Here is a 26,183-nt window from a genome sequence, read left to right as displayed (position 1 = left end):
ACCGTGAATGCAAAGGAAAAACTCGTAAAGACGCGGACTGTTTGACCACTCTACTTTTGTTTTCCCTCACGGCGTGTTCTCAGTCTCGGCTACCCTCCTCTCTGACCCAGGAACGCCTGACTATTCTTTGCCAAACTCCAACAGACACCTTTGCAATGTGTGCCCCGCAGGGTAAGGAGAAAACAACTTTTAAACGGTGTTCTGAGTGCCGGGGAAAACTCTCGTCTATGGAAGGCCATGACCTCTGCCTTTTTTGTCTGGGCGAGGCTCATGATGCTTCGAAGTGCCCCCTTTGCCTAACATTTGATAAGCAAACGCTCAAAAATCGTGAAGCGCGATTGAAAGTATTCCTTATGGAGGAGGCTCTGATGGCTCGGAAAGACGCGGCATTGAAACCGGGTTCTGCTGCTCATTCGCAGTCCAGTATCCGGCAAAGCCGAAAACAGCCTCAATCGGCCGTCCCTCGACATCGAGGGCATCGACGCCGAGCGCCACAGCATCGACATCGGCAAAACTGGCTGTTGCTTTTAAGAAGCCTACGGATCCTTCTGCAACCGCTAAGAGAGGCGCTGCCACGATATCGGGTAGCAGCCCGAAGAAGAAAAAGCGCAAAGATAGACACAAGGAACGGAGGCTTGCTTCGACCTGCACCCCATCGCCATCGGGGTTGCAGACGGTTCCGATGCCATGGCATCGAGCTCTCTCTCTGTCCCCGGCGTCGACTCCTCGACAATCGCCTTCGACACCGTTGTCCCTACGGCATTCTGCACCTGAAAGGGATAGAGAGAGCATCTCGATGTCGAAAGATGGCGGCCAGTTGGCATTGAGAGCCGAGACGGCATCGACTCAGACAGAATACTCTGCTCCTGCCTCAACGCACACTAAGCCGTCAACATCGACGACGGCCGACCTTATCGAAGACCCAACACAGGTGTCGGTCGTCTTGGACACCATGCTTGATGCGGAGACTGCCGATGTGGAGCCTATGGAGGAGGTTGTGTCTTTCGACCAGGAAACACCACCTCTCCAACGTGGGGCATCTGCCCGCAGGTTGACACGCTTGCTGGAGTCAGAGGAGAGCACGCGCTCCACAGGACCCTTTACAGGCTTCAATGTCTTTGAAGGTCCTATTCCCAAGACTCCTTCTTTCTCTGCTACTGGCACGCCTATGATGGCACATACAGACTGGAATGATGCCTGCGCCATCCCAAGGGCGCAATACTCCTTGTTTACTCAGTGGCTTCATGAACGCGAGCAAAGGGCTCCACACTTTATCTGCTCTGACTCTGCCGCTCAAACGTCACTGTTTCCAACACGTCAGGTACATCAGACTGACTCTGCGATCCAGATCTCTTTGTGCTATCCAGAACACCGCTCAGTGTCACTCCAAGCGGACTTCCCAGGAGCACCGTTGCGACCGCCGCCACCAGCTCAACCAGTGGCCACTCAGACTTCAGCAACACTAACTAGGCAGCCTAGACTAAGACCACTAGTGTCCACAGTTCTTGGGGACTCGCCCACATGTTATACACCTGCGCACCACTTGCCTAGGTGGCAGTAGCCCATCCCTGTACAGCATTCTCCTAGACAACATTCACCCATTCCCATCTCGGAGACGATGGGACTGACTCCTATGAGTCCGACACCACGGAACCGGACCCTGGGGATCCAGACGAACCAGAACTGCCAGATCCAGGACTTAATGTGGCTGTGGTTCCCTCTGCATCACCCAATGAGGAGATGAAGGGCTACCACCAACAGGTGGCTGAGATGGCTAAGGTCTTGGGTCTTGATTTGAAACAGAACACACTGGAGTTGGACGACCCAGTCTATAATATGATGAAAGCTGCCACAGGTTTACATCCAGTCTTCATCCCGATACTGCTAGACATCTCACGGGCAGCAAAGTCAGAGTGGGAGGTCCTACAGACCTCAGCCCCAACCTCTAAGCATCTGGAGGCTCTTTACCGGGTCCAGGAGAAAAGTAACGAGTACCTTGTTCGCCACCCTACGCCGAACTCACTGGTGGTGGACTGTGTGACCACTGCAAAAGGGGGTAGGAGGCATACTACTCCTGCGGACAAGGAAGGAAGGAAGCTGGACGGATTAGGTCGCCGCACCTATTCCACCGCATGTCTCTCCATCAAGATAGTGAACTATATTGCCTGCCAAGCCAAGTATACCCATTCGTTGTGGGAAACCTTGTTTGAACAGTGCAACACTCTGGATCCTGCAGATTTCCTAAAACTGTTTGAAACCACCTTTGCCAAGACAACGTCTACTACTAGGCAACAGTTGGCAAACGCAAAGTATCTTGCCGAATCTGAATCGCGCATGTTGACATCATCCATTATTTTGCGGAGACATGCTTGGCTGAGGGCGACCAGCCTACATCAGGACATGAAGGATCATATTGAGACCCTCCCATTTGACGGGAAAGGCCTGTTTTCTGACAAGACAGATGAAATGATGGAGCAGTGGAAGAAGTCCAGACTGACTGCTCGTTTGTTTTTGACTCAGAAAGCAACCAACCCAAAGTATCAACCGTACCATCAATACCAGCGCAAATAGTTCTACCAGCAGTCAGACTGCAGGGACTACAAGCGCCAATATCAGAGGTACAACAAATGGCCTTTCTATAATAGAAACAAGCCAAACCAACAATGACGTAATAAGGCTGCACAGCAACCTAAACAGCAGCTTTGATCTGGGCACCAGCCCACTAGCACATGGCAGCAACAGATCCAACAGTTGCTCCGTGGAGAGGACATTCAACAATGTAGCGCACAACAAAATCTCAAGGCCCAATATCTCCACTTCAGAATACCATCAAACTGGCCAGCTACCTGCCAGCATGGCACCACATAACATCGGATCGCTGGGTTCTCCGCATTGTGAACGAGGGATATGCGATCGAGTTCAAAGAACTCCCACCCTTCTCGGGTATAAAGTACACCCCCGTAACTCTGGTGCTACAGGAAGAAGTGCATCAATTGCTGCAAAAGATGGCAATCTCTCTGGTGCAGTGGGTGCAGGGACAGTCGGGATTTTACTCCCGGTACTTCCAAATCCCGAAAAGGGATGGAGGCATATGTCCCATAATGGACCTGAGACATCTGAATCTGTACGTCGAAGTTCGCAAATTTCGTATGACAACGTTGCAGGCCATCCTTTCTCTTCTACATGGAGAACAGTGGATCGCAACGTTAGATCTGAAAGATGCGTATTTTCACGTGGGCATCAGGCAGACCCATCGCAAATACCTGCGATTTACGTTGGGGACATGCCTGTACCAATACAATGTTCTGCCTTTCGGGTTGGCGACCACCCCAAGAGTTTTCACAAAGGTGGTTGCAGTTGTAATTGCCCATCTAAGAACGCTGGGTCTGTCGATTTATCCATATCTCGATGACTGGCTCTTGACTTCGAAGTCGAAGATGGAACTCCAAGCTCATGTGACGTTGGTGACGTCCCTGCCGGAAGACCTTGGCATCCAGGCCAATTACAACAAGTCCTTCCTAACCCCGTCCACCGGCCTCCAATACATTGGGGCATGACTGGACATGTTGGCACAGATGGCCTTTCTGCCGGAAGACCGCATCCAGCGGATACAGGCTCTGTTGCTCACCTTTCAGGGAACACCCTTGCAAAGGACTCGTCAGGTTCAGGTGCTCCTGGGTCTGATGGCTTCCTGCACAGCGACAGTCCCGTATGCGCGCCTACGGATGAGGGTGTTGGAGCAGTGGTTCCTGAGGGCTTAACTCCCAAGGGCTGAACCGCAGAGCAAGCTGGTGTTGCTCCCTTCTCAGGTTCTGAGGTCCCTGCTCTGGTGGGGCGAGACGGGGAACTTGCTTCGTGGAGTGCCTTTCAAGCTACCAGAGCCCACCGTGACAGTGACGACGGATGCCTCGATGACAGGGTGGGGTGCCCACCTGGATCATTACACGGCACAAGGTCTCTGGGCTCTTCCGCAGACCCGCAGTCACATCAATTATCTGGAGCTTCTGGGAGCCTTCAAAGCACTGCAGGCCTTCCAGCCCCACATAGCGGGTCAGGTAGTCCTGCTTCAAATGGACAACACAACCGCCATTGCTTACATAAACAAGCAGGGTGGGACGGTGTCAAGGTCGCTCTGCAACCTCAGCTTGCAGATCTGGGACTGGTGTATCCCCCAGTCGATCCATATCGTCGCGATACATATCAAGGGGACCCACAATTGCCTGGCGGACTCGCTCAGCAGAGAACTGCAGACAAGTGTTGTTCTCCCCCACCACGAGTGGGAGTTGAACGCAAAGATCTTACATCAACTTTTCCAGTCTTGGGGTCCAGCCCAAGTAGATCTTTTTGCAACAGAAGAGAACAAGAAATGTGACAGTTATTGCTCTCGCATGGGAACCGGCCATTTGTCGCGAGGCGACACTTTTCAGTTCCGTTGTACGGGGGAACTGTTTTACACATTTCCACCAATACCCCTATTGCCCAAGGTTGTGGCCAATTTACTTCAGGAGGACACCCGGGCAATCCTGATCGCTCCGTGGTGGCCAAGGCAACCTTGGTACACGCGTCTACTCAGACTCTGCGGGGGGAACTACAGGAGGCTTCCATGGTGGCCAGACTTACTGACTCAAAACCATGGGCAGGTCTGTCACCCGGATCTTTCCATTCTGAACCTAACTGCATGGAGGATAGGTTACTGAAAAAGATTCTGTTGAATACTAGGAAACTGTCAACTAGACGTAGTTACAATGCTAAGTGGCGTAGATTCTGTGTTCATGCGGCCTCTAGGGGGTTCAGACCTAGGCACGCTACTCTCAAGGATGTACTTCTCTATCTTACCTCATTAAAGAGTGCTGGCCTTGCAAACGTCTCCATTAAGGTGCATATGTCTGCTCTGTCAGCAAGACATGCAGGCTGGGATGGGACGACTTTATTCTCCCATCCAAAGTGCAAGGCGTTTTTGAAAGGTATCAACAATCTCTACCCACTAGTGAGGCCACCAGCGGAGAACTGGAGCTTGTCACTGGTGCTGGCTACTCTCACGGAGGCTCCCTTTGAACAATTGGCAAAGGCCTCTCTGAAGCTGACGATGTTGAAGACCCTCTTTCTGGTAGCCGTCACCACTGCGAAACAGGTCAGTGAACGCCGGGCTCGGCGGATTGACGTGCCCTATACTGTGTTCTATCCGGATCGGGTTGTTATGCACCTGGATCCGGAGTTCAGGACAAAGATTGTCTCAGATTTTCACCTAAACGCTAACATTGTGCTACCGACCTTCTTCAGGGATCCTGCGACGTCTCTGGAACAGACCATGCATTTTCTAGATGTGCGAAGGGCCCTTCTGTACTACCTCCGAGCTACGAGGATTAGGCGTACTACCAGCCTGTTTGTTTGCGAAAAGGGTAAATGGACAGGCTTGTCTCCTAGCAGGAAGAAACTCTCTCACTGGATTGTGGAGATGATTAAACTGGCATACAACTTGCAGGGGATGACCCCGCCATCCATGCTCCGCACTCATTCGATGAGGGCTTATGCGGCTTCAGCGGCGCATCTGGCGGGCATACGTCTCAGCGATATCTGCGCTGCAGCCACCTGGGCATCCCACCAGACCTTTATCAGCCACTATGCTGTGGACTTCCGTAATGCAGCAGAGGCAGACTTTGGACGGGCAGTCCTAAAGAGGGTGCTGCAATAGCTTGTTGCGCCCTCCTCCAACAAGGTTGCTTGTAATTCACCCACTATTATGAATGTCCAGGACCACTATCCAGATAAACAGGTTGCTTACCTGTAACAGATGATCTGGTAGCGGTCCTGGACAGTCATAAGACCCGCCCATCCGTCCCCGCTGCAACAGCAACATAAAAAGAGGGGGAGAGAGAGAGAGAGAGTAAGGGAATGGACTTGAGAATGCCTTGAGCCGTCGGCCATCAAGAAACTGAATATGAGGACGACCAACCGCCGCTAGATGGTGCTAGTGACGTGCAGTAGGCGGTTGCAGGCGTCTCGAGGAGCTATAGAATTCTAACCGAAGCTGGTCTGCGCAGGCGCAGAACCCACTATTATGACTGTCCAGGACTACTACCAGATCATCTGTTACAGGTAAGCAACCTGTTTTTTCTATTTTTTAGGAGAACAAGTGCTCTCTTAGAATTGGATGAAATATGTTGGGAGAGCTGTAATCTGAGTTTAGGATGTGCACGGAAGTGGGCGGGGGTGGTTCATAAGCGGGCATGGGTGGGTTGGTATTTAAGGGCAGGGGAAGGTGCACTTACCCCTCCCTTTGCTTTCCCCCCACGGGCGCTTGGTTTTTGTAAAGCGCACCAGGTACTTCCAGCCAAAGAGGAGATGGGGTGGCAGGGAGGTATGCTGCCGCCCTGAAAGACTTTACAAAAACTGAACGCCAGCGGGGGGAAAGCAGAGGGAGGGGTAAGTGCACCTGCCCCCGCCCTTAAAGATGCCCCCCTCCCCGCCCAGCCTTCAAACCATCCCCTCGTGGTTCTATGCACATCGCGAACTCTGGGATTACAGCTCTCCCAAGATATTTCATCCAATTCTAAGAGAGCACTTGTTCTTTTAATTTTTTTTAAAAAAGGAATAGAGGTAATAATTTCCCTTTTTCCGAATTCTTCAGTGACACAGTTAAACAGGGTGGGCTAACCCAGCGTCTACCAGAAAGGTTAATACAATGGCTAACAAACTTTATAAGGCCTCAGGAGGCCTTAAACCTTCTCAAGGTTCCTCCCACTGACGAGCCAGTGGTGGCTTTCCTATCTGGGGCAGTGGTCCCCAAAGATGGAGACAGATCCCTTAGAAATTCATCAGATAAAATGATTGCAGTTTCACTCATGAGAGCACATGAGGCTTCATCTCTGTCTATCCAATCATCAACAGCAGCCTCAATCATTGCCCGAGCATCTCTTCTCTGGGTAGAAGATTTGATTCAGAACCCACCTGAGGATCCTGTTTGTTTAAAACAAACCCTCTTAAAGATCCAAAAGGCTCAAGCCTTTATGGCTGATGCCACCATGGATCCTGTCCATTTTGCAGCTCGGTCCACAGCATCCACAGTTGTGGCCCGACTCAGTGTATGGCTAAAACATTAGCAGGTGGATGCCACTTCTCACTCTAATCTATCCCCAGTGCCTTTTGAGAGTTCTCAGTTATTTGGGGAAGAGGCTTTTTTACTCCTTTCATCCCTTCAGGCCTCAATTCAGGCCAAGGGGAACTGACAATCTGTCGCAATTGATTTCTGTTCCAGTGGGGCACTGTGACCAATTGTCCTTTTCCCTTGGTCTGAATTGGGGCCTGATGGGATGAAAGGAGTAAAAGGGCTTTTTATTTTGTCTATGGTCCTTTCTGCAAGTGTGGAGGACAGCCTCTCTCTCCACCTAGGATTCTACCCATTTTTCATCTTAGAATCTGCACACAGTTCTTCAGGCTTTACAAGCTCCACTGTTCGAACCTATGTATTCGATACCACTTCATTTATTGTCATTCAGGCTTGCCTTCCTAGTGGCAATAACCTCAGCAAGAAATGTTTCAGAGTTACAAGCTCTGTCTGTAAACAAGCATCTGCATTTTTTCCTCCCAACTTGGTATGGCTGATTCCAGACTTTTCATTCATGCCAAAGGTTCCGTTAGTGTTCCATCATTCACAAGACATTGTTCTTCCATCTTTCTGTCCAAAACAATCTCATCCCTTGGAATGTGCCTGGCACAAGTTGGACGTCTGTCATTGCTTGAAGGTTTATCTCAAACAGCTTCCTTCCACTCTTGAAATGCTCTCTTTGTCTCCCTACTCACCAGTGTCCATGGGACAAAAAACATCTGTCCACCATAGCCAGATGGATTAAGGCCTGTATCATGTTAGCATACGAGTCTTTAAAGCTTCGTTCCATTACGTGTTTTTGCACAGCTATGGCAGCTTTCTCTACTAATGCTCCACCTTCCAAAATATGTAAAGAAGTAACATGGTCTTCTCCATCTACATTCATGAGATACGGTAAGAGCAGAAGAGTGCTACAACAGGTACTCCCTCCGCAGTATACCAGGGCACTTCTACCATGGATAGTCAGCAGTGGCAAGTCCCACATGAGATGCCCTCATCTAGCAGAAGAGAAAGGAGCATTGGTTACTTACTGTGAAGGCATTTTCTTTCTGCTGGTTTTGAGGACATCTTGACCCACCCGCTTGGGCTACCTGGGTCTAGTGCAGGGATTTACTTATTGGGTTTTTTTTTTGGTTTTTTGTGCACTCAGGTGTACATTAATCTTTATGTACTTCCTTTCTTATGTTACTTGGCTCCTCTATCTTTGGACTTGGCTATTCAGAACTGGACAGGATTATCCTCCCCAGGCTTTTCAAGTGTTGCTAGCAATTTTGCATAGTTTTGCCTCTGGACCATGTGGGAAGGATAACCCACATGAGATATCCTCAAATCCAACAGCAAGTGGAAGCCTTCACAGTAAGTAACCAAAGCTCCTTTCTAGAATAAATTAATATGGGGAGAGAACCTTTATAACTGACCTAAATATAATTTAGTCTCCAGATTTTAATATTTTCAATATTATTGATTTGGAATTTAGCTATGTTTTTCTCTACTAGAGTTGAGAGAATACATTTTTGGAGAACTACGTTCTTTTGAGTTCTACAGCCAAACTACATATTACGCACTTAGCAAATACCAATGGGGGCATTTTTGTGACTATAACGTTAGGGCAGTGATCATCACTATTTCTCAAGCAGGGGCCGCTTTGGCAACCCCCCCCCCAAAACAAACAAACCCCAAAACTGACCTTCAATGTGAGAGCCATTGTGCTGACCTCTGCACAGTACTGTGCATTTCTCCATGTTGGGAAGTTCCATGATGGAAGATTGAGCCTTCTCTTAAGAGCTCTTAGGGAAAGTGCTGGGAAAGGCTACACTAGCACCATGCACGTCTTCCAAAATGCTGTAGGGCCTCGAGGGCTCAGCTTCCCTTAAAGGAGGCTATCCCACCCCCCAGGCACTGGGCAAAGCACAACACTGAACAGTGGGAATGGTCATCTCCATCTGATATCAGGGAAACTGTGCAAAGTATTGAGCTTTGGCCAGAGCTTCACATATGCTGAATAAACAATTAGGGCCTGCACTTGGGATTGAGGGGGCCACTGGCTCTTGGGCCTTGTAGTGAAGAGCACTGCATTAGGAGAAAGGATTCAGTAGCCCTCTTTATGACTTGCATTTACTATTCTAAGTAGTTGGAGGTCCCCAACAGAAAATAGATACATCAGAATAACCAGGAAATACAGCTTTTTAGAATGCCAGCAGGTTGAAGGGGTGAAGAAAGGCAAATTTGAAAGAGTGCTTCAAAGAGCTCTTGAAACATACTGTTTCAAATCCAGAAGGTGCTAATGGAAGATATATTAGGTAAGAAGTCCTGCAATGAGCCAATTTTGTCTTTTTCCATAGATCATTCAAGATGGACTCGGCTGTTTGATCTCACCTTAGTGCGATGTCATGCAATAAAACTAGACTCTTTTAGTCAGTTTATTGAGTTACTGCCAAGCCTGGAGTTTATCTCTCTGGACCAGATGTTCCGGGAACCTCCCAAGGTAATTAAAAACAACAACAAAAAACTTCTCTGTGTTAAAACATCCTTAGAAAATATGAAATACATTAGACCTATTTGGTGCTCACTTTTAAACACTTTTAATTAACTAAATAGTATTGCAGCTGACTGGCTTTAAACGTTCAAGTTAATTAAATACTTCAGTGACTGGCTAGGGAACACAGTAATGTAGAGAAGTAAAATAGTTCAGTTCTACAAATTAAAATAGCCCTGTCAGGTAAGTGCTGATTATAAGGATATTCTGTCTGAAAAAGATGGTGCTTCATTGCAGTGATCTCATTTTATCAGAATTTTTGTTGTTTATATTTTGTTTTCTTCCTTTCCCCTTCACTTGGTTTGATTTCAATTTTAAGAAGAGATCCATGATGCCAGGCAATCTCATCCTTTATTAACGTGGGGCTGCACCAAGTGTGAACAATGCTGAAAGCTTATTGGAAACCAGAAGGCCAAGTCTAGTTTACATATTTCTCTGTATATCTTCTGAACTAATCTCCTTCATTTCTGTGAGTGAGTCTGCTTTGCCTTCCTGAACTGCTTGACAGCGCAGGTGGGAGATTCACTGTCTGGGAGGGAGGGTTAGAAAATAGTGGGTAGCATTCTGAGAATCGCTTGTGCACTAGAGCAAACAGAAATATTTTATCTACCCCTTCTTTACTGAAATACCCAAGCAATTCTTCCTGAGAACTGAGAGATTTTCAGCATCAGCACTGGTGTGGATGCAGTGCAGTTGGCTGCAGAAAGGTGCCTTGGCTTGGTTTCCAGGGATTTCCCTTCCCTTTTAGCCATGTGCACTTTAACAAGCTCTATGGCTGATAACAGTTGCTCAGGGGGCTGCTGATAACAGTTGCTCAGGGGAATGAAGAGCTGGTTGCGGGGATGGCTTGTGCATGTGAAACTCTCAAGATCCTACCCAGTGTGTTTAGGAAATCCACAGCCTTTCATCCAGAAAAGAGCCCCACAAATGCCCTTCCCTCCATAAGAACTGCTGGAGCTTAGTGCTCCTGTCTTCTGCTTCAGGGAGACATTTCTGCCTTAGTAGTTCAGAGCCACTACTCTGAACTCAACCCTCATCTCACACCAATTTGCATGCCCAGCAACCAGCACACCCCTCATTAGGGAGAAGGTTAAAGCCTTCCTTAACAGTCTGGGAAATAAAGGGTCAAGAGTGAGCGTGTTCTTAAAAGAGGCGAGCAACAGCCAGTACAGCTACTGTCTGGACACACAACTGAATGACACACTAGGATTTGGTGAAACAGGAACATAGGTGAGGCTCCCCAGGGACAGAGAGAGGGAAAGACAGAAGCCAAGGTAAAGAAAGCCAGCTAGGAAGGAAAGTGTTGACTGATGCTCTTCTAGCATTTTGCTCAGCTGGCTGCAAATCAGCTTTTCATATACTGTCCCATCATTTTGTGGGTGTTTAATTTGCCTGCATATAATATGTTTATACAATGAATTTCACAAAATTATGTTCTTCTGTATCCTAACTATGTGCTGACTGATAACACATTCCCAATCTTGGCTATATGATTCTGTCTTTACTGCCTTCGGCAGTATTTTCAAGGCAGTTTATAAAAACAAAACCAACATAGTTAAATTGTAATATCATGAAATACAAAGCCCAATCTTATAACAATTAAAAGAGGAGATTAAAAGCAGCAGTTAAATATTGAGCAATAGGCAGTGGAGGTGCCTTGTTTGCATAACTAAAGGCATCTTGATTGTCTGGCTTGTACACTTCATTGTTAAGAACGCAAGTGTTTGACTCATCGAAATGCTTCATTTTCTCAGATCAGAAGCTTTGAAATGGCCATGCAGAGTTAGAAGCTGCTTATGCAGAGTTCAGATATCAGACATGTAATTACAACAGTAACCCACCTCTCATCTCATTGTTCAAGGAGCCATATGTTGTGATGAAACTGTTTTGTTTTGGAGCCTCTTGTGGGTTGCCACTCATGGTCTCTTCATGTATTTCAGGGATGTGCTCGTGTAGGTCTGAGTGCAGGCACAGGAATTGGTGTTTCCTCTGCTTTGGTCAGCAATCAGAACTCCAACAATGAAAATGACAATAATAATAATCACCAGAACAATAATGCCAATATACACCATAACAACCACCAGCAGCCAAATGACCAGAATGAGGAGAATGAGTTGCGGCAGGAGGAACGAGCCGAAGAGCAGCAGATTGCAGCAGAGGGTAAATGCAAGTAGCAATTTTACTTACAAAGAACAATTAACACGAGACCATAACTCTTAGGGAGATAGAGTGATCTCTCCCAGTTGTATACGGCTTGTCCTATTGTAGTAATATTTTCTAGTTTCGGACCATACATTTTTGCCACAAGAAGATTATAAAACAAGTTCTGGTGTGTGGGTGTGGGGGCCGGGGGAGCGATCTCTTTAACAATCCCAGGAGGACTTGATATTGCCATTGGCATAGTAGCCCCTGTAAATGTTCTACTGCTTCAAAGTGAATACTTTCCTTTTTCTTCCTTTCCTTCCCTCAAACATTTTCTGTTTGATAATCCTCTGTAGATTATTTATTACTTATTATTTACATTTTATATCCCGCTCTTCCTCCAAGGAGCCCACAATGGTGTACTACATACTTAAGTTTCTCCTCACAACCACCCTGTGAAGTAGGTTAGATGATTTCATGTAGGGCAGAGGCTTATCAAAATCAAAAGCTAGAATATAGAAATAGATCAAAGTGCCTTCCAGATTACCCAAGAGCTCTTTAGTTTTGTTTTTCATGGACAAAGATGAATGCTCTTCTCCTAGCTGGAGCCATTTGCAGCCTTCCTACATTTGCTGTGCAATTGCTTGTGAATTGTTTCTGCTTGTTTATGGAGAGTAGTTGTTCCATTCTTCTAATCTGGGTCATTCCTTTCTCCCTTTGCAGCATTGAATGATATGGAGGAGGTGGCACAGGAAGATGGAGTGGCTGTGGCAGAAAGCCAAAGTGAAGCTTCTGCAACTAATCGGGCACTTCTTCCCATGGAGGTTGATGAGGAACAAGCAGGTAATTTTTTTGTCAGGATTACTCCCTTGCAGGTCCATTGGTTCACTGTGAATGGTGTGTTTTTTACAATCAGTTTATTACAATCAGATAGATCAGTTACAGAACAGTGTTGCGATATCATAGTAAAAACCAGCTTCCCACACCATAAGGTTTCTCTACACGTAACCATATCTATTGGTTAGCTATTGTTAACTGCTGATGGGTTTTAACCACCACCTCATCATGGTTTAAATTAATAACATAGATACTGTTTTGCTCATTTCAAGTGTTCAAAGAGTTCCACATGCATTATCACAGTAATTTTTACAGTACTGTTATCAGGTAGGCCAATGTAATTACCCCAGTATTGTAGATGTGCAGGCTTAGTGGTTTGCCCTAAGGCCATTTAGTGAGTTCATAGATGATTTAAAATTTTCTCTACAGATTGCCAAACTCAGACTTGGCTGCTGTGCTATGCTAGCTCTACCCTAGTTGCAAAAGCTTCCTCTAGCCATTGTTGTTGACTGGAGCTCTTTGCTTTATTTATGATGTAATGTTCATATAAACATTTTGTGAATAGCTTATTTATGAAATAAGATTGCCCTGCCTTGGTTTGCTTTGAATATACATATGGTCTCATGGCCAATGCATCCATCTCACAATGAAGTTTTCACCTTTGGGCACTCATGAAAGCTGTAGCTGAATTGGTGTTAGTTTATTGTACCAGCTGTCTTTTGGTGGTTCTTCTCAAACTCCCCCCCCCCCTTTTTGGCAGTACATTAAGTTAGTCACAATATTGTTGAAGCAAAATTACAGATGTCTTTGTGGGCCCGATGAGACACTCTGTGGGAAATGCATGGCATGTCTCCTAACAGACTTCCTGGGTAGGGCATGCTATATGTACCAAACAGGAATGTTGTTAGCCCTTGTAATAGCCTTCCACCCACCCTTCTAATTATAATGGTGATCCCTGCTGCTGTGAAATACTTTGTGGCTTTAATTTTATTTATATGTGGTTCTTTTTTGTTCAAATACACTGGCTGCAAGTGCAAAATGCATTTATATGGTAGAAATTGTGGTTAGAAGACAACATGTGTGAGGGGGCAGTGAATATATAAAGTAGCAGACCCTGCTCTTTAATGTGATTTGGCACATTGATGTTTCAACATTGATGATTAGGAAAAATGAAGCTGATGAGAGGGGAAAGTGGCAATATAGCATCTGTCACTCCAGATCAAAATCCAATAGAGTATATACACCATGTTTTGTTTCTCCCTATTCCTCTATATTGTGTGGTGTTGGTATTTTGAATGGACCTTGAAGGTGATCAAAGTCAGTCTTGTGGTGTGAACTGCAGAAGCTCCCCTGATAGATATGACAACAGATGATGCAAATCCCAGCTGGTCTGGACACTTACTTAGAATTCCAAGGAACAAGGAGTCTAGCCAAGGAAAATCAAAGCTGCAGTAGCCTATATCCAGACTAAAAAATGCATGTGAAGAACACTTCCATGTGTGCCCGGAGGGGAGGGTCAATTTTGGGGTTGTAGAGCATATTTTTCAGCAGGCACAGGTAGCTGCAAAGGGAAGGGAATTTCACCAGAAATCAGCTCTCCTATTTGTGCACGGTGAAAGGTTTTTACATGCAACTCTTAATTTGGGCGCAGGCCACTATCTCTGGCAACTCTACTAATCTGTGGGTGGCACCTTCTTGTCTTGGTTAGGGCCCAGTGGTCTTCAGCCTAATGTGAAGCTTGCACCTATAACTGTCCATGACTCAGACAGTGAGGATGAAGATGAGAACGTGGCTGCCTCAAGATCCGGTATTACAAACAGCATTGCACAGAGTTGTTCAGATGGAGAGGAGAGAGTCAGAGATTCAGTGGAAATCCGGGAGCCCTCCAGTGAGAATTTTTGCTTCTTCATGCGTGCAGTGAAAAAAGTCATATTCATGCATTATGTGCTTCAAAGCATAGATAAGTGCTTTCTATGGAATGTAGTTAATAACAGCTGTGGTTCAACCATAGATAGATTTTCCTCAAGTCTGTTCTTTTCCCATATTTCTTCAGATCCCTTAAGTTTTTCTTTATCATTCTCTCAGGATGCCTGCTTGTATTACAGTGGTGATGTGGCTACTGCCCCAAAAACCACTGTTGTGCAGCATTGACTCCATTGCAACATATGTAATGGACTAATTAGATTCTACAGTGGAACTTCACAATTTTCCCCCCATAACTGTTGAGTGTTCCCAGAGTATTCAAATGCAGATTTTGTGTGTGTGTGTGTGTGTGTGTGTGTGTGTGCGTGCGCGCGCGCACATGCAGGCATACGTTTGTTAATTTTAATCCCACCAGTGGAATTGTCTGTTGCAGTTAATGATTTAACATATATGTTTCCCTCCTACCAGATAGAAGGCAAATATGACTAGTAAGCATGGCAATAGAGAGCAGGTTGATTTTGAGTTCTCTGGTTTTTGGGGGCAGCATCCAGACTAGTATTAGGGGTTAAGGAGACTGCAGATAGGGCTGTGCTCAGGCCCTGTTAGCAGGCTGATCCCAGTCCTGCCCATTCTCACATTGTACTAATGATGCAGAGGGTAGTTGGAACTCATCAATCCAATAATTGTTCGTGGCTTGATCAATGGCAGGGGGCTAGGAATGAGCTACAAGTGCAGCTCATTCCACTCCTTTTTCCCTGTCACAGCTGCCTGCCCCCTCCCCCACATTTGTCTATTGTGTGTGCACGCATGCACACGCCCCTTGTCCACCACATTATTAACCCCAGGTATGTAGTCTGTTCACTTGCTGGGTTGGGGACACCTGTTGGGCATACTAGTCTGGATGCTGCCCATTTCAGTTTTAATCTGAATTCCGTAATGACTTTGGGTGAATACTGCCACAAGTTTTGCTGATTTGTAAAAACAGACATCTCAAAATTTCCTTTTTGAGTGATCTGATAGGTCTATGATTCTTCCTTTCAGAATTCTGGTGGTTGTACTCTCCAGCTACCTTTTCTAATGCTTCACATGTACTATCCAATATGATGCAACCCAAATTGGCTTTTTACAGCACTCAGTGATGTGGGTTATCTAGAAAAAAATTCCCATGTATTATCTCATTTTCATAAAACTTGCATTGATCCCCCCCGCCACAAAAAATGTTTACTGTATAGACTTGCCTGATGCCCTAAATATAATATAATCTCATTTGACATGTTTGGCTATTTAGGTTTGTGTTTTTTAAAGACCGAAAGTATACTATATTTATATGTTGCGTAAATATCTCAACTTTCCCCCCCAAGTAGCATAGTAGCTGAAATATTTGATTACGGGGGGAAATACACATACAAAGTGCGTTAAATGTAATCTGGATGATTTTGGCATAATATTGCCAAATCTCTTTTCATTCTTTAATTCAAACATCTTTCCATGATATTTGGCAACTACTTTCCTTCAATGGATTCACTATGGTGATCCCAATCAAAACTCTTTTTCTTCAGGTTTGGCATTATCAAAATAAACCACAAACAAAAAAGTATTCCCTAAACACCATTTTTTATTCAAACCTGCACAGCTCAAGAAAAGAAATGAGGCGCACTGCAATGTACCTCGGGTTTAATTTTCAGCGCTCTGAAAATCACACAGCGTTAGTTTTGTTTTTCTTTCTCTTGCAGTAAATATTAGAAATGTTTTGGTTGGGGTTTTTTGCAGAAAATTTAGTAGAACGGTTGCAATGGGAAAACTTGATAGTCAAAATTTTTTCAGTCCACATCACTCGTATCAATTCTCTGTGGTGATTTGAAACAATGATGCCATGTTTCAAGTCTGCAGATATGGTTGTATGACTTTTTTTTAGTCTGAGGAAGCTGAGTCAGACCATTGGTCCATCTAGCTCATTATTGTCTACATAGACAGGCAGTGACTTCTCTAAGGTTGCAGGCAGGAGTCTCTCTCAGCCCTATCTTGGAGATGCCAGGGAGGGAATTTGGAACCTTCTGCATACAAGTACACAGGTGATCTTCCCAGATCGGCCCCAGATGCCTTTTATCTTTTCTTTTCGGAATTGACCTTTACATTGCCAACTCACAGTTGATAGCTGACAGCTGTCCCAATGTTGTGCTTGTTCATTGTAGAAGTGCAGTGTTAAGATGTTGACCAATAATTAATACATTAGGTTTATTATTATTTCTGATGAATCTGGTATGTCACCTTGCAAGTTTGATCATGAATCTTTTGGAAATTTCTGTGATTACCAGATACTTAAGCTATATCATTGTTTTCTCTCTATTTCTGTTTGGTTTTGGCGTCTCGTTTGTCTAGGTTTTTATTAGTATTCTCTTCTAAAATTTCTTAGCTCCTCTCATTTCTTACCACATATGTTGAGGATGTAACTCATTCGCAGAGCATCTGCTTTGCATGCAGAAGGTCCCAGGTTCAATCCTTGCCATCTCCAGGTAGGGCTGGTAAAGACTCCTACCTTTAAACTTTGGAGAAGCTGCTATCAGTCAGTGCAGATAATACTGAACTAGATGGACCAATGTTGTTAATCAGGAGAAAACCACTTCCTGTGTTTTTATTATCTATTACTCTTTCCTGAATTTTTGGACTTAAAACTTTTCTCCAGTTTCCATTATGATTATGGTGTTCCACTGTGGTATACAACCTAAAATGGGGGCAAGCCCCATTAAAAATACCCCTCTGTATCTGTATTTTCAAATTGGGGGGAGGTGCATTTCTGTAAGCATTTTGGGTTCATATCTGGTGGCCAGATAAATGTCTGAAAGGTGTATATATACCTATAGGTGAGTGCATAAGAGGCAGATGGGCCTACCAGAATATACCACCTGTTACAAGAAGTGCCTAGATAATTGCATTTCTCCCTTAAATAAATGCAGGGTTTATATTATTATGCAGGCAGTTTATATTATTATGCAGGATGTTACTGCTAACCAGGTAGCTACAGTAAGAAAATGTCAGGTACCTCTAATTAATTTGAGCCTTCTAAGCTGTTTGACTATGCGCAATACTACTTATTTATGTGCAGAACCCTCCCCCACCCCCTGAAAAATATCCCTTGACTTGCAGAAATTTGTTTGGCTTCCCTTGAAAATCCCCAGATGTTTCTCCTTGAAGAACTTTGCTTTGAACTATAAATTTCAAAGTCCTGGTTCCTACCTTAGTTTAGCAGACACGTTCAGGACATGAGTCTTTAGCCGGTGATGTAACTTCAGGGTGGCCTGATGTCTTATCCTGGACTTTCTATCTGGAACATGATGCAGTGATAAGCTCTCTTAGGTATCCTACAAGGTAATTATATATATATGTTGATAGCTGTAACGGTTGTATGCTTTTACCATCACCTCACAGTACTCTTTCCTTTTGTCCAATGATGTTTGTAGCAGTGAGTGGTAAAGGCAAAGCTCCACTGCGGAAGAGATGCAATGCTAGCCGGGTGAAGCTGTTTCTTTCTGAGGAGAGCAGCTGTGAAAAGGGCTGTCAAGTCACCAGTGAGCAGATTAAGGCAGACATGAAAGCTGCCAGTGATGTAACAACTGACAGGAATAAAAACAAAGATGGTTATCCGGATTGTGGCGGCAGCGGCACAGGACCTCCAGGAACCTCGGGCACTACTGCTTCTCAAAACTCTGATGGTGAAAGGACAGCCAATAGCCCTAGTGATGTCCCTTCTGCAGCTGCAGAGGACTCTGGGAAGTGTCTCTGCAAGAATGAAGGCTCCAGTGAGGCGGACAATGAAGAGAACTCCTTATGCTCCAGGTGTTCGTGCTATGTGCCCCAGAGCCAGCAAAGGAGGACTAGTGGAGTTTTGGATGGTGAATGCCCTTCTACCAGTGGAGCTTGTGGTATGAACGGGCCTAGAGTGGGAGGGGCAGAATTCTCACTGAGAACATTACCAAACTGTAGTTCTCCTGGGGAGACCAGCAATGAAAGGACTAATGAGGCAGACTGTGGGACTGCTGATGAGGAACAGCAAGGGAGATCACAGCAAGGGAGACTGGAAATGGAATATAATGAAGATTACCCCCGCCGGCCCCTAACAAGAGCCAGAAGCAGACTGACTCATGTGCCTCTGGTGTCTCAATCAGGTATGGCTGTATCTACATACTCCTCATTTTGCATTAACACTTGTGTTAGGGGAAGGGACAGATATATTAAAGTAATGACACTCTTGCTCTGTAGCAGTGCATGACACAAAAGGCATATATTGTCAGAGCAGAAATGCCTCTCTTCATTGTTAGCCTGATTTGTGTATGCATATGGGACAGTGGCTCAGTTCATGAATTAGCCTTTCCTCCTCAGACTCTGCCCTTCCTTCTCTTTATGCCAGAGGAGGAAATCAAAAGCTGCTAGTTTTGAACTAATCACATTTTCCAGTTGCTTCAGGGAACTGTGGTTTATTAAAACAAATCAGGATAAAACTGTGCTATTCCTTAACTAGCCTTTTCATGAAAAACCTGGAATTCATGCTATGTGCGCGTGCTGCATTTATTTAATTATTAAGTAAATGCACAGCATTAATTACTGTAAGTTAGTTACTACTGTCATTCTCAATATGTGGGATTAATTTGCAGTTATAAATTGCCATAGCTGCCACTGCAACAAATCATTGCCAGTGTAAAATTGCAGTTCCATCAGTCTCCCCCCCACCCCCATGCTTAATAGCATCTTAAAACAGTCGTCTTCTTGTAAAATGAGCCCCTGGCGGCGCAGTGGTAAAACTGCCGCCCTGTAACCAGAAGGTTACAAGTTCGATCCTGACCAGGGGCTCAAGGTTGACTCAGCCTTCTATCCTTCCGAGGTCGGTAAAATGAGTACCCAGAATGTTGGGGGCAATATGCTAAATCATTGTAAACCGCTTAGAGAGCTTCGGCTATAGAGCGGTATATAAATGTAAGTGCTATTGCTATTGCTAAGTGCTAAAAGCTAATTCTAGTAAAGGGAAGAAAAGAAGCTGCATTTCTCTGTGTAGTTCTGCTTTAAAACCAAACACAAATTTTTTTAGTTTCCCACATGTAACTCTTTACAACAGTGTGTAGTATATAGTCATTGAGGGGTGTGAGGAGAAATGTTAAAGTCCTCACACAGCAAGCAAGTTTAGCCCAAGAGATTATCTGGAGACAGTAGGTTGAGTTCAAAAACAAATAAAGATGTATTATGAAACTAAAACAGCACATACTGAGAGAGACATAGAACAACATTCCCAAAAAGGCACTAGCCTTCAATGACAACTGAACAGTTCTAACTAACTCTTAACTGACCAAGAGACCTATTAATATGGCTCATCATGCCTCTACTGGCCAGGAGAGGTGACTGCAGTGTGTTAAGAGTAATACTTTAGAATATTCACGTCTAACATGAGTAACAGCAGTATGGCTCTTTACTTACCTCCTCTGGCCATCCTAATATGACATTCATAGAACTTTTAGCACAGGCTGCTTGGGAAGTCTGACAATGCTGAGTTCTCATTATGGTGAGCAGACAAAGAACACTCACACACACATTGTCAGCCTTGTCTCACAGCACATTTTCTTGTTTGAGATAACCTCTAAAGGTTCATCAAACTTAGTACCCAAGTGCCATGTTTGTGTGCCTCCTTACTCCCTAAATATAGGTTGCATTGTAGTTTTAATGCCCTTAGGAATTCAGAGTAGTTTTGACCTTTTTTTAAAAAAAATGAGTTTTTCCTTGTAATTGCTCGAAGGACAGCAACTTCTTTTTTTCAGGCATTGCCATCTTCAGATCCTCTTTGCTTCACTGCTGCATTCAGACAGTGAGGTGATATTTGTACTGCATATCCTGTTCCGTTGTCTGCTTCAGAGAGCAGAGCTCTTGTAAATGTCACTTCCCTGCAGGTGTGTGGGCTCAGGGAAAAGATGAATTAGATGTGACTCTGAACAAAAAGGATACACAGGCCTTGATACTGAACTTCCCATTTTCAGATGGTACTATCCAGCCATTTACAAAATATCAAAAGATGCTTCAGCTTTGCTAGGCTCTATACCTGATATGTGTAACTCTGGCCTTGCAAGGCAGAACTTACTCATGTTTGTAGGGTGTTCTTGTCATAGGAATGCAATGTGGGAAGGAACCTTAAAATCCTTCGATGGGAGGTGTTGCTCACAACGTATTGGAATTTCTGTTTTATCACTCTTCTTTTATAATTCCATATTTTAAGGTAAAAAGTGCTACTGACAAGGAATATGAATATGACAAATATTTATATTCAACAATAGTTCCCAAAGCAGTCTACATAGATATAAATAAATAAAATGGCTCCCTGTCCCTAAAGGGCTCACACTCTAAAAAGAAATGTAAGATAGACACCAGCAACAGTCACTGGAGGTACTGTGCTGGGGATGGATAGGACCAGCTGCTCTCCCTCTGCTCAATAAAGAGAATCACCACTTTAAAAAGGTGCCCCTCTTCTTCAGTTAGCAGGGGATAACTGAACAAAAGGAGATTGCCTTTCCTTCAGTTATCAATAAGTTTACATCCTAGACTGGTTTCTGTGACTGGAACAGATGCAGATCTGTTTGGTGAATAGGTCACAGATTTCTAGAAGATTGCTTGATAAGAACACCCCGCTATCCATTTTGTATCAGGGTCTGTGACATGTGACTGGACTATGCAGTGCACAAGTACTCCGCATCATAGGAGTCTCCTCATATCTGTAAAATGTTATATGGCACTTGCTCTTCATGTTGTCCCCAGCAGACTAAACTAATGTGGTATTACATGATACTCTGCCCAGTATTTTGTGTTGGTGGTCTATTACACCAGCCTAAGTTTTTCAGACTAGGTTTTGTACTTGTCTCTTTTGTGTTAGGCACGCTCAGACCTGAAAATATCAGGGTTGAGAGTATTATTGTTAAGCACTTGTGCAGTGCATTTCCCCCCCATATCGCTTGGTGTTTAATGTGTAATTGGATGGATGTGACTCAATACATCACTTTTTAGTAAATATACTTAAAATGGTGATCTTGGAATTGTCATTCCTAAGTTTTTATTATAGGACCCACTAGTGTAGAGATAGGCAACCTTGGCTCCATTTGTTGTTGAACTACAACTCCCATCATCCCCAGCCACAAATTATTGTGGCTGGGGATGATGCCTTCCCCTGAACTAGTGGAATGTTAAGAGTGAAACCACTTGTCTCTTTGGTGCTGTCTTATTCCCAACATCCAGTTGCAAGCCCCAATGATCTTTCCCCACCATTCTAGAATTATACTTCCGGAGGGTTTTATTCTCTACAGTACTTTCTAAGAAACCATTCAGGATTTGCTCTTGTCATGTTGCTACAGTTGTGCTCAAATTGGAAACAGATTTCAATCTTTTTATTTCCTTTTGGCCCCCCAGAAGTGACCAAACCAAAGCCCAGGCATGCAGTGAAGCGAAAACGGACAGCTGATAAGTCCACAAGCACTAGTGACCCTGTGATTGAGGATGACCATGTCCAGGTAAAGCCTTTTTAGCTCCAAATTGCATCCTGTATCACTTCACTGAGAGTCTAAATGGAAGCGTGCTTTTCAGTACTTCAAACTGTTTTGGTTTAAGGTCAAGAACATTGTCAACCTGAAAAGAAATCATATTCTGACTTACAAGGATATGAAGCAAATTATTTTCTGTTTTTTTTTCTTCTCTGCATATTTTACTGCTAAGCTCTTTGGATAAAATAGCTCTGATTGCAAGCAAAATATGCAGTCAGTGTCTTCCTTTCTGATAAGACTTGCAAATATCAAGAGACTAGGAGGAAGAAGTAAAAGAGAATGAAATGTCTGATAATCCCCGTTTAACCAGTCCTGCCTGCAGATTTGTAGAGCTCTATGTTGTCAAATATTTCCCCATCCTTTTCAGTATTGGTTAATAATTCTGCTCCCACTCTGTCACAGGACTTTTGCTGCCCAGGTTTTAGAGTTGGGTTTCTTTTAGTTCATTTGTGTGTGTGTGCATGTGCTTCATGTAATGACTTTTAATTTTAAAAATCAATTCCATAGGTTCTGACACTGAAATCAAAAAACCTTGTTGGAATCACCTTGACAAACTGTGGTATAACAGATCTGGTGCTGAAAGACTGCCCAAAAATGATGTTCATTCATGGTATGTGTGCTTGATTGTCAGAGCATGACACCGTTTTAAAATTGTCTTTGGCCAGACTTGACCATCCCTCTTCCAAACTAGCTGCATCATAGGGTTTCTTCTTGGTTAATTCTGTGAAGAACACTTGTAGTGGAAAATAAAAGCTGCACTAATGAGTTCTGAAAAAGTTCCATACTTGACCTCCATGACCAGATGGATCTATCACTGAGACAGAAGCAGATAATGTGAGAGCAGTTGAAACTACTGTGTTTCTTTTGCTCCCAAAAGATGATTCTATTGCTGCCTGTTAAACTAGCCATGTTCCCTTTAGCCACTTCATGGGCTAAAAGCACTTTCTGTCTCTGGTCTTTCTGGGTTAGGGTATGAACCAATTCAATTAGGGAAATCATGAGAACACTGTGCTATTTCCTAATTTTTGTTTTTACCAAAGCAAGGAAATGAAAATAAGCTCAACAGATATTATTGTTGAAATCTTTCCTAAATGCTGATGCAGATTGGGAATCTGACAGCACAATCTTAGCTGTATGTAATGTGTTTGTAATGGGATAGGTCAATTTTTGGATACCTGTATGGCTAAATCTGATTATAAATGTGCACATGCATTGTCTTGTATATATTGCTGACATTTGTTTTTCTGTAAACTTGTAGCCACAAGATGTCGTGTCCTAAAGCACCTAAAAGTAGAGAATGCACCAATTGTCAATCGATTTGACTATGCTCAGTGTAAGAAATTAAATATGGATCAGGTTCTGGATCAGATACTGCGGATGCCACCAGAGAGAAACAGGATAATCTACCTTCGTCCAATGCAGCAGGTACTCAGATGGCATTCGTGTAACCAGAATGAAGCTGCTTGTGTTTGTTCACTTCTCTTTCTGCCATTCTTTAAAATACAAAACCCAAATGGCAGAAAGTTGCAAATATGAGGTTAAGGCTGACTTCTGAAGCCAGACCCCATTGTTGCTAGCTTCAGTCATTTTGATGCTGTTCTGACCAGTCTTGAAATATGCTATATACTGGTTGTGTTTAGGTTTAAGTATGATGTACTTAACAAGAGCATTGGAATATTTGTTTGCTGTTTATTCTTCCAGTGGACTCAGGGCAGTGCATGTTCCCACAGCCCACCCTGACACATCTGCATTTTTATCCTTGCAGGATATTGTAAGGGTTAGAGTGTAAGGCTTATTGTAAGGGTTAGACTGAGAGTGATTGGCCTATCACCCAGTGAAATTCATGGCTGAAGAGTAATACTCTCTGCAGTTGTCATACAATGCAGTATAATACTGATAATAATGATACTGATATTTGTCATGTTGTGCCCTTAATGGCATTAATGCTGTTTCAGTTCTTTGTGATGCTTGTTTCTAAGGATGTGCCTGAACCAGTTCAGCGTCTCCTTAGGGAAGCACCAAACCGGTTCGGGCACTAGCATTTGAACCGGTTCGGTGGGGTGGGGGATCGGTTCCTTTAAAAAGCAGGTAAGCAGGACCTTACCTGCTCCTCTGCTGCCCCACAGCTTTTTTGGGTGCGGCGCTAGCTGTTGAAAAGGTTGTGTGTGGTTGCAGCAATGCTCCCAGCCTTTTGAACAGCGAGTGCTGTGCCTGGAAAAGCGGTGGGGTGGCGAAGGAGCAGGTAAAGTCCTGCTTACCTGCTTCTTAAAGAAACCAACACCTGCTGAAGGTTAAAAACTTTGTTTTAAACTCAATAGCATTAACAGTGTTTGTAGAACATCTCTTGAATTGTTCTAGGGCTAGCTGCACAAGCCTTTCGTGCACATCCCTACTCATTTCTCTGAACAACACCTGTACAGCACCTGTGGATACAACAGAAGTTCACTTGCTCAGAAAACACATGAAAAGCTAAATTGAGTAACTCTGATCTTATCAAACTGCTTCTGCAGATGAGGATGGTAATGATTATTCTAAGTTAGCATACAGAACAGAATAACCATAAAACCATTATACATCTTTAAAACCTTAGTTAATTGGATAAAAAATCAAATTAACTAAGGTTTTAAAGATGTATAATGCTTTTGTGGTGGTTCTATTTTGTAAGCTAACTTATGAAGATCAGTTATAAGATCAATTATAGCAGAAAGGTCTGCAATGAGCTGGAATTAACTAGAGTCTCTAGATATATTATATTGTATAACAGCACAATAATTTGTGAGCTGCCACCAGGGGGCGGTATACTGGGTGGGTGGGATGTAAAACATGTGGCATGTATGGTATTTAATTCCCCAAAGAGGAAGTAGTATTGTACTCTGTATAAAAAAACAAAAAAATTAACAGGAAAGAGAATGTATCTTGTGCTCAAATATTGCTGTAAACTTAAGTCCCATCCCCCCATTAGTCCTTAAATTTTACTGTGCTTTTCAGAAGTGTCATTGCTTTATTGGAAAACTTTGTGCAGAATCTCTTAATCTTCTTCATGGCTCTGAAATTCTCTAGCGTGTTCATGCCATTTTGCCCTTCACTGTTTCCTTCAAAGATATTCAAAGTGTGGCCCTCCTCATCAGCAAAGTAGGAGTGATGGTTGTATATGGTCTTTAGCTTATGTGGAAGTACTTTGTTCTTTTCCCTTGGTTACAAGCTACTCTGTCTTCTTTTTTGCACAGGTTGACACACTGACTCTAGAACAAAAGATATTTAGTGGCCCTTACCCATACCACATCTGTATAATTCATGAATTCAGCAATCCTCCAAATGTTCGCAACAAGGTGCGCATTCGTAGCTGGATGGACACAATAGCAAATATTAATCAGTAAGTCTGTCACTTTATCAATAGATCTGTAATGGATTATATAGATAGCTCAGATATGCAGGTCAAGGTAGGGATGTGCACAAACTGAGGTGCACTGGGTCAGTGTGGCAGAGAGGAGCAGGGAGCATCATCTTTTTTTAAAAAAAAAGAGTGAGTGAGAGCAGGCCTTTACCTGCTTGCTGCTGCATGCAGCTTCCTGCTGCTGCATGCAGCACTTCTTCCCAAAACCCACGTGTGGAGCAGACACGCACATGGCATCCACAGGCATAATTTACATGGCTAGCAACAGCATGCTGAATCATGCCTGCACATGTGTGGATTCCATGTACATGCTGGCATTGTGCACGGGTTCTTGGGAGAAGCACTGCTGCAGCAGGAAGCTGCATAGCGGAGAGCAAGTAAGGGGCTCCTTTCCTTTAAAATAAAGATCCCTGTCCCTGTATGCCTTTCCGTGGAGCTGAACGAGTGCACGAACTGCTGTTCATGCACATCCTTTCATCAAAGAGCTGTTGTGACTCCAGATTTACTGAACTTACTTGCATTCCAAGCAGATTTGCTGCCCAAGTGTTAAGACTAACGTGCTGGTCTGTCAAATTTGCCAAGCTGCCTGGCCTGCTGTTACTCTAAGGATACTTTGATTAGTAGAAAATGTGAGCAACATTGTGGCAATCTGATGTATCCAATATGCCCTGTTCCTCAGCT

The 26,183-nt window shown here is 44.1% G+C and overlaps 1 protein-coding gene across 6 annotated transcripts in view; it reads left to right on the top strand.

Moving 5' to 3' along the window:
• FBXO38 (F-box protein 38) overlaps positions 1-26,183 on the top strand; it is a 52,736-nt gene that overhangs the window by 20,081 nt on the left and 6,472 nt on the right. For 3 of the 6 annotated variants that reach the window (XM_053300398.1, XM_053300392.1, XM_053300397.1), the window contains exons 11-19: positions 9,448-9,590; positions 11,582-11,807; positions 12,507-12,626; positions 14,329-14,508; positions 18,002-18,706; positions 21,978-22,078; positions 22,616-22,718; positions 23,367-23,533; positions 25,336-25,481. In XM_053300398.1, the coding sequence (XP_053156373.1) occupies positions 9,448-9,590; positions 11,582-11,807; positions 12,507-12,626; positions 14,329-14,508; positions 18,002-18,706; positions 21,978-22,078; positions 22,616-22,718; positions 23,367-23,533; positions 25,336-25,481 (1,891 nt within the window). The remainder of the gene's footprint in view (positions 1-9,447; positions 9,591-11,581; positions 11,808-12,506; positions 12,627-14,328; positions 14,509-18,001; positions 18,707-21,977; positions 22,079-22,615; positions 22,719-23,366; positions 23,534-25,335; positions 25,482-26,183) is intronic. The other 3 variants (XM_053300393.1, XM_053300396.1, XM_053300394.1) reach the window with 3 other exon arrangements.

The sequence above is a fragment of the Hemicordylus capensis genome, chromosome 2 (genome assembly GCF_027244095.1).
Source record: "Hemicordylus capensis ecotype Gifberg chromosome 2, rHemCap1.1.pri, whole genome shotgun sequence".
NCBI classification, from domain to species: Eukaryota; Metazoa; Chordata; class Lepidosauria; order Squamata; family Cordylidae; genus Hemicordylus; species Hemicordylus capensis.
Note: the sequence above shows the minus strand (reverse complement) of the source record. Positions and strands in the feature narration are given on the sequence as shown.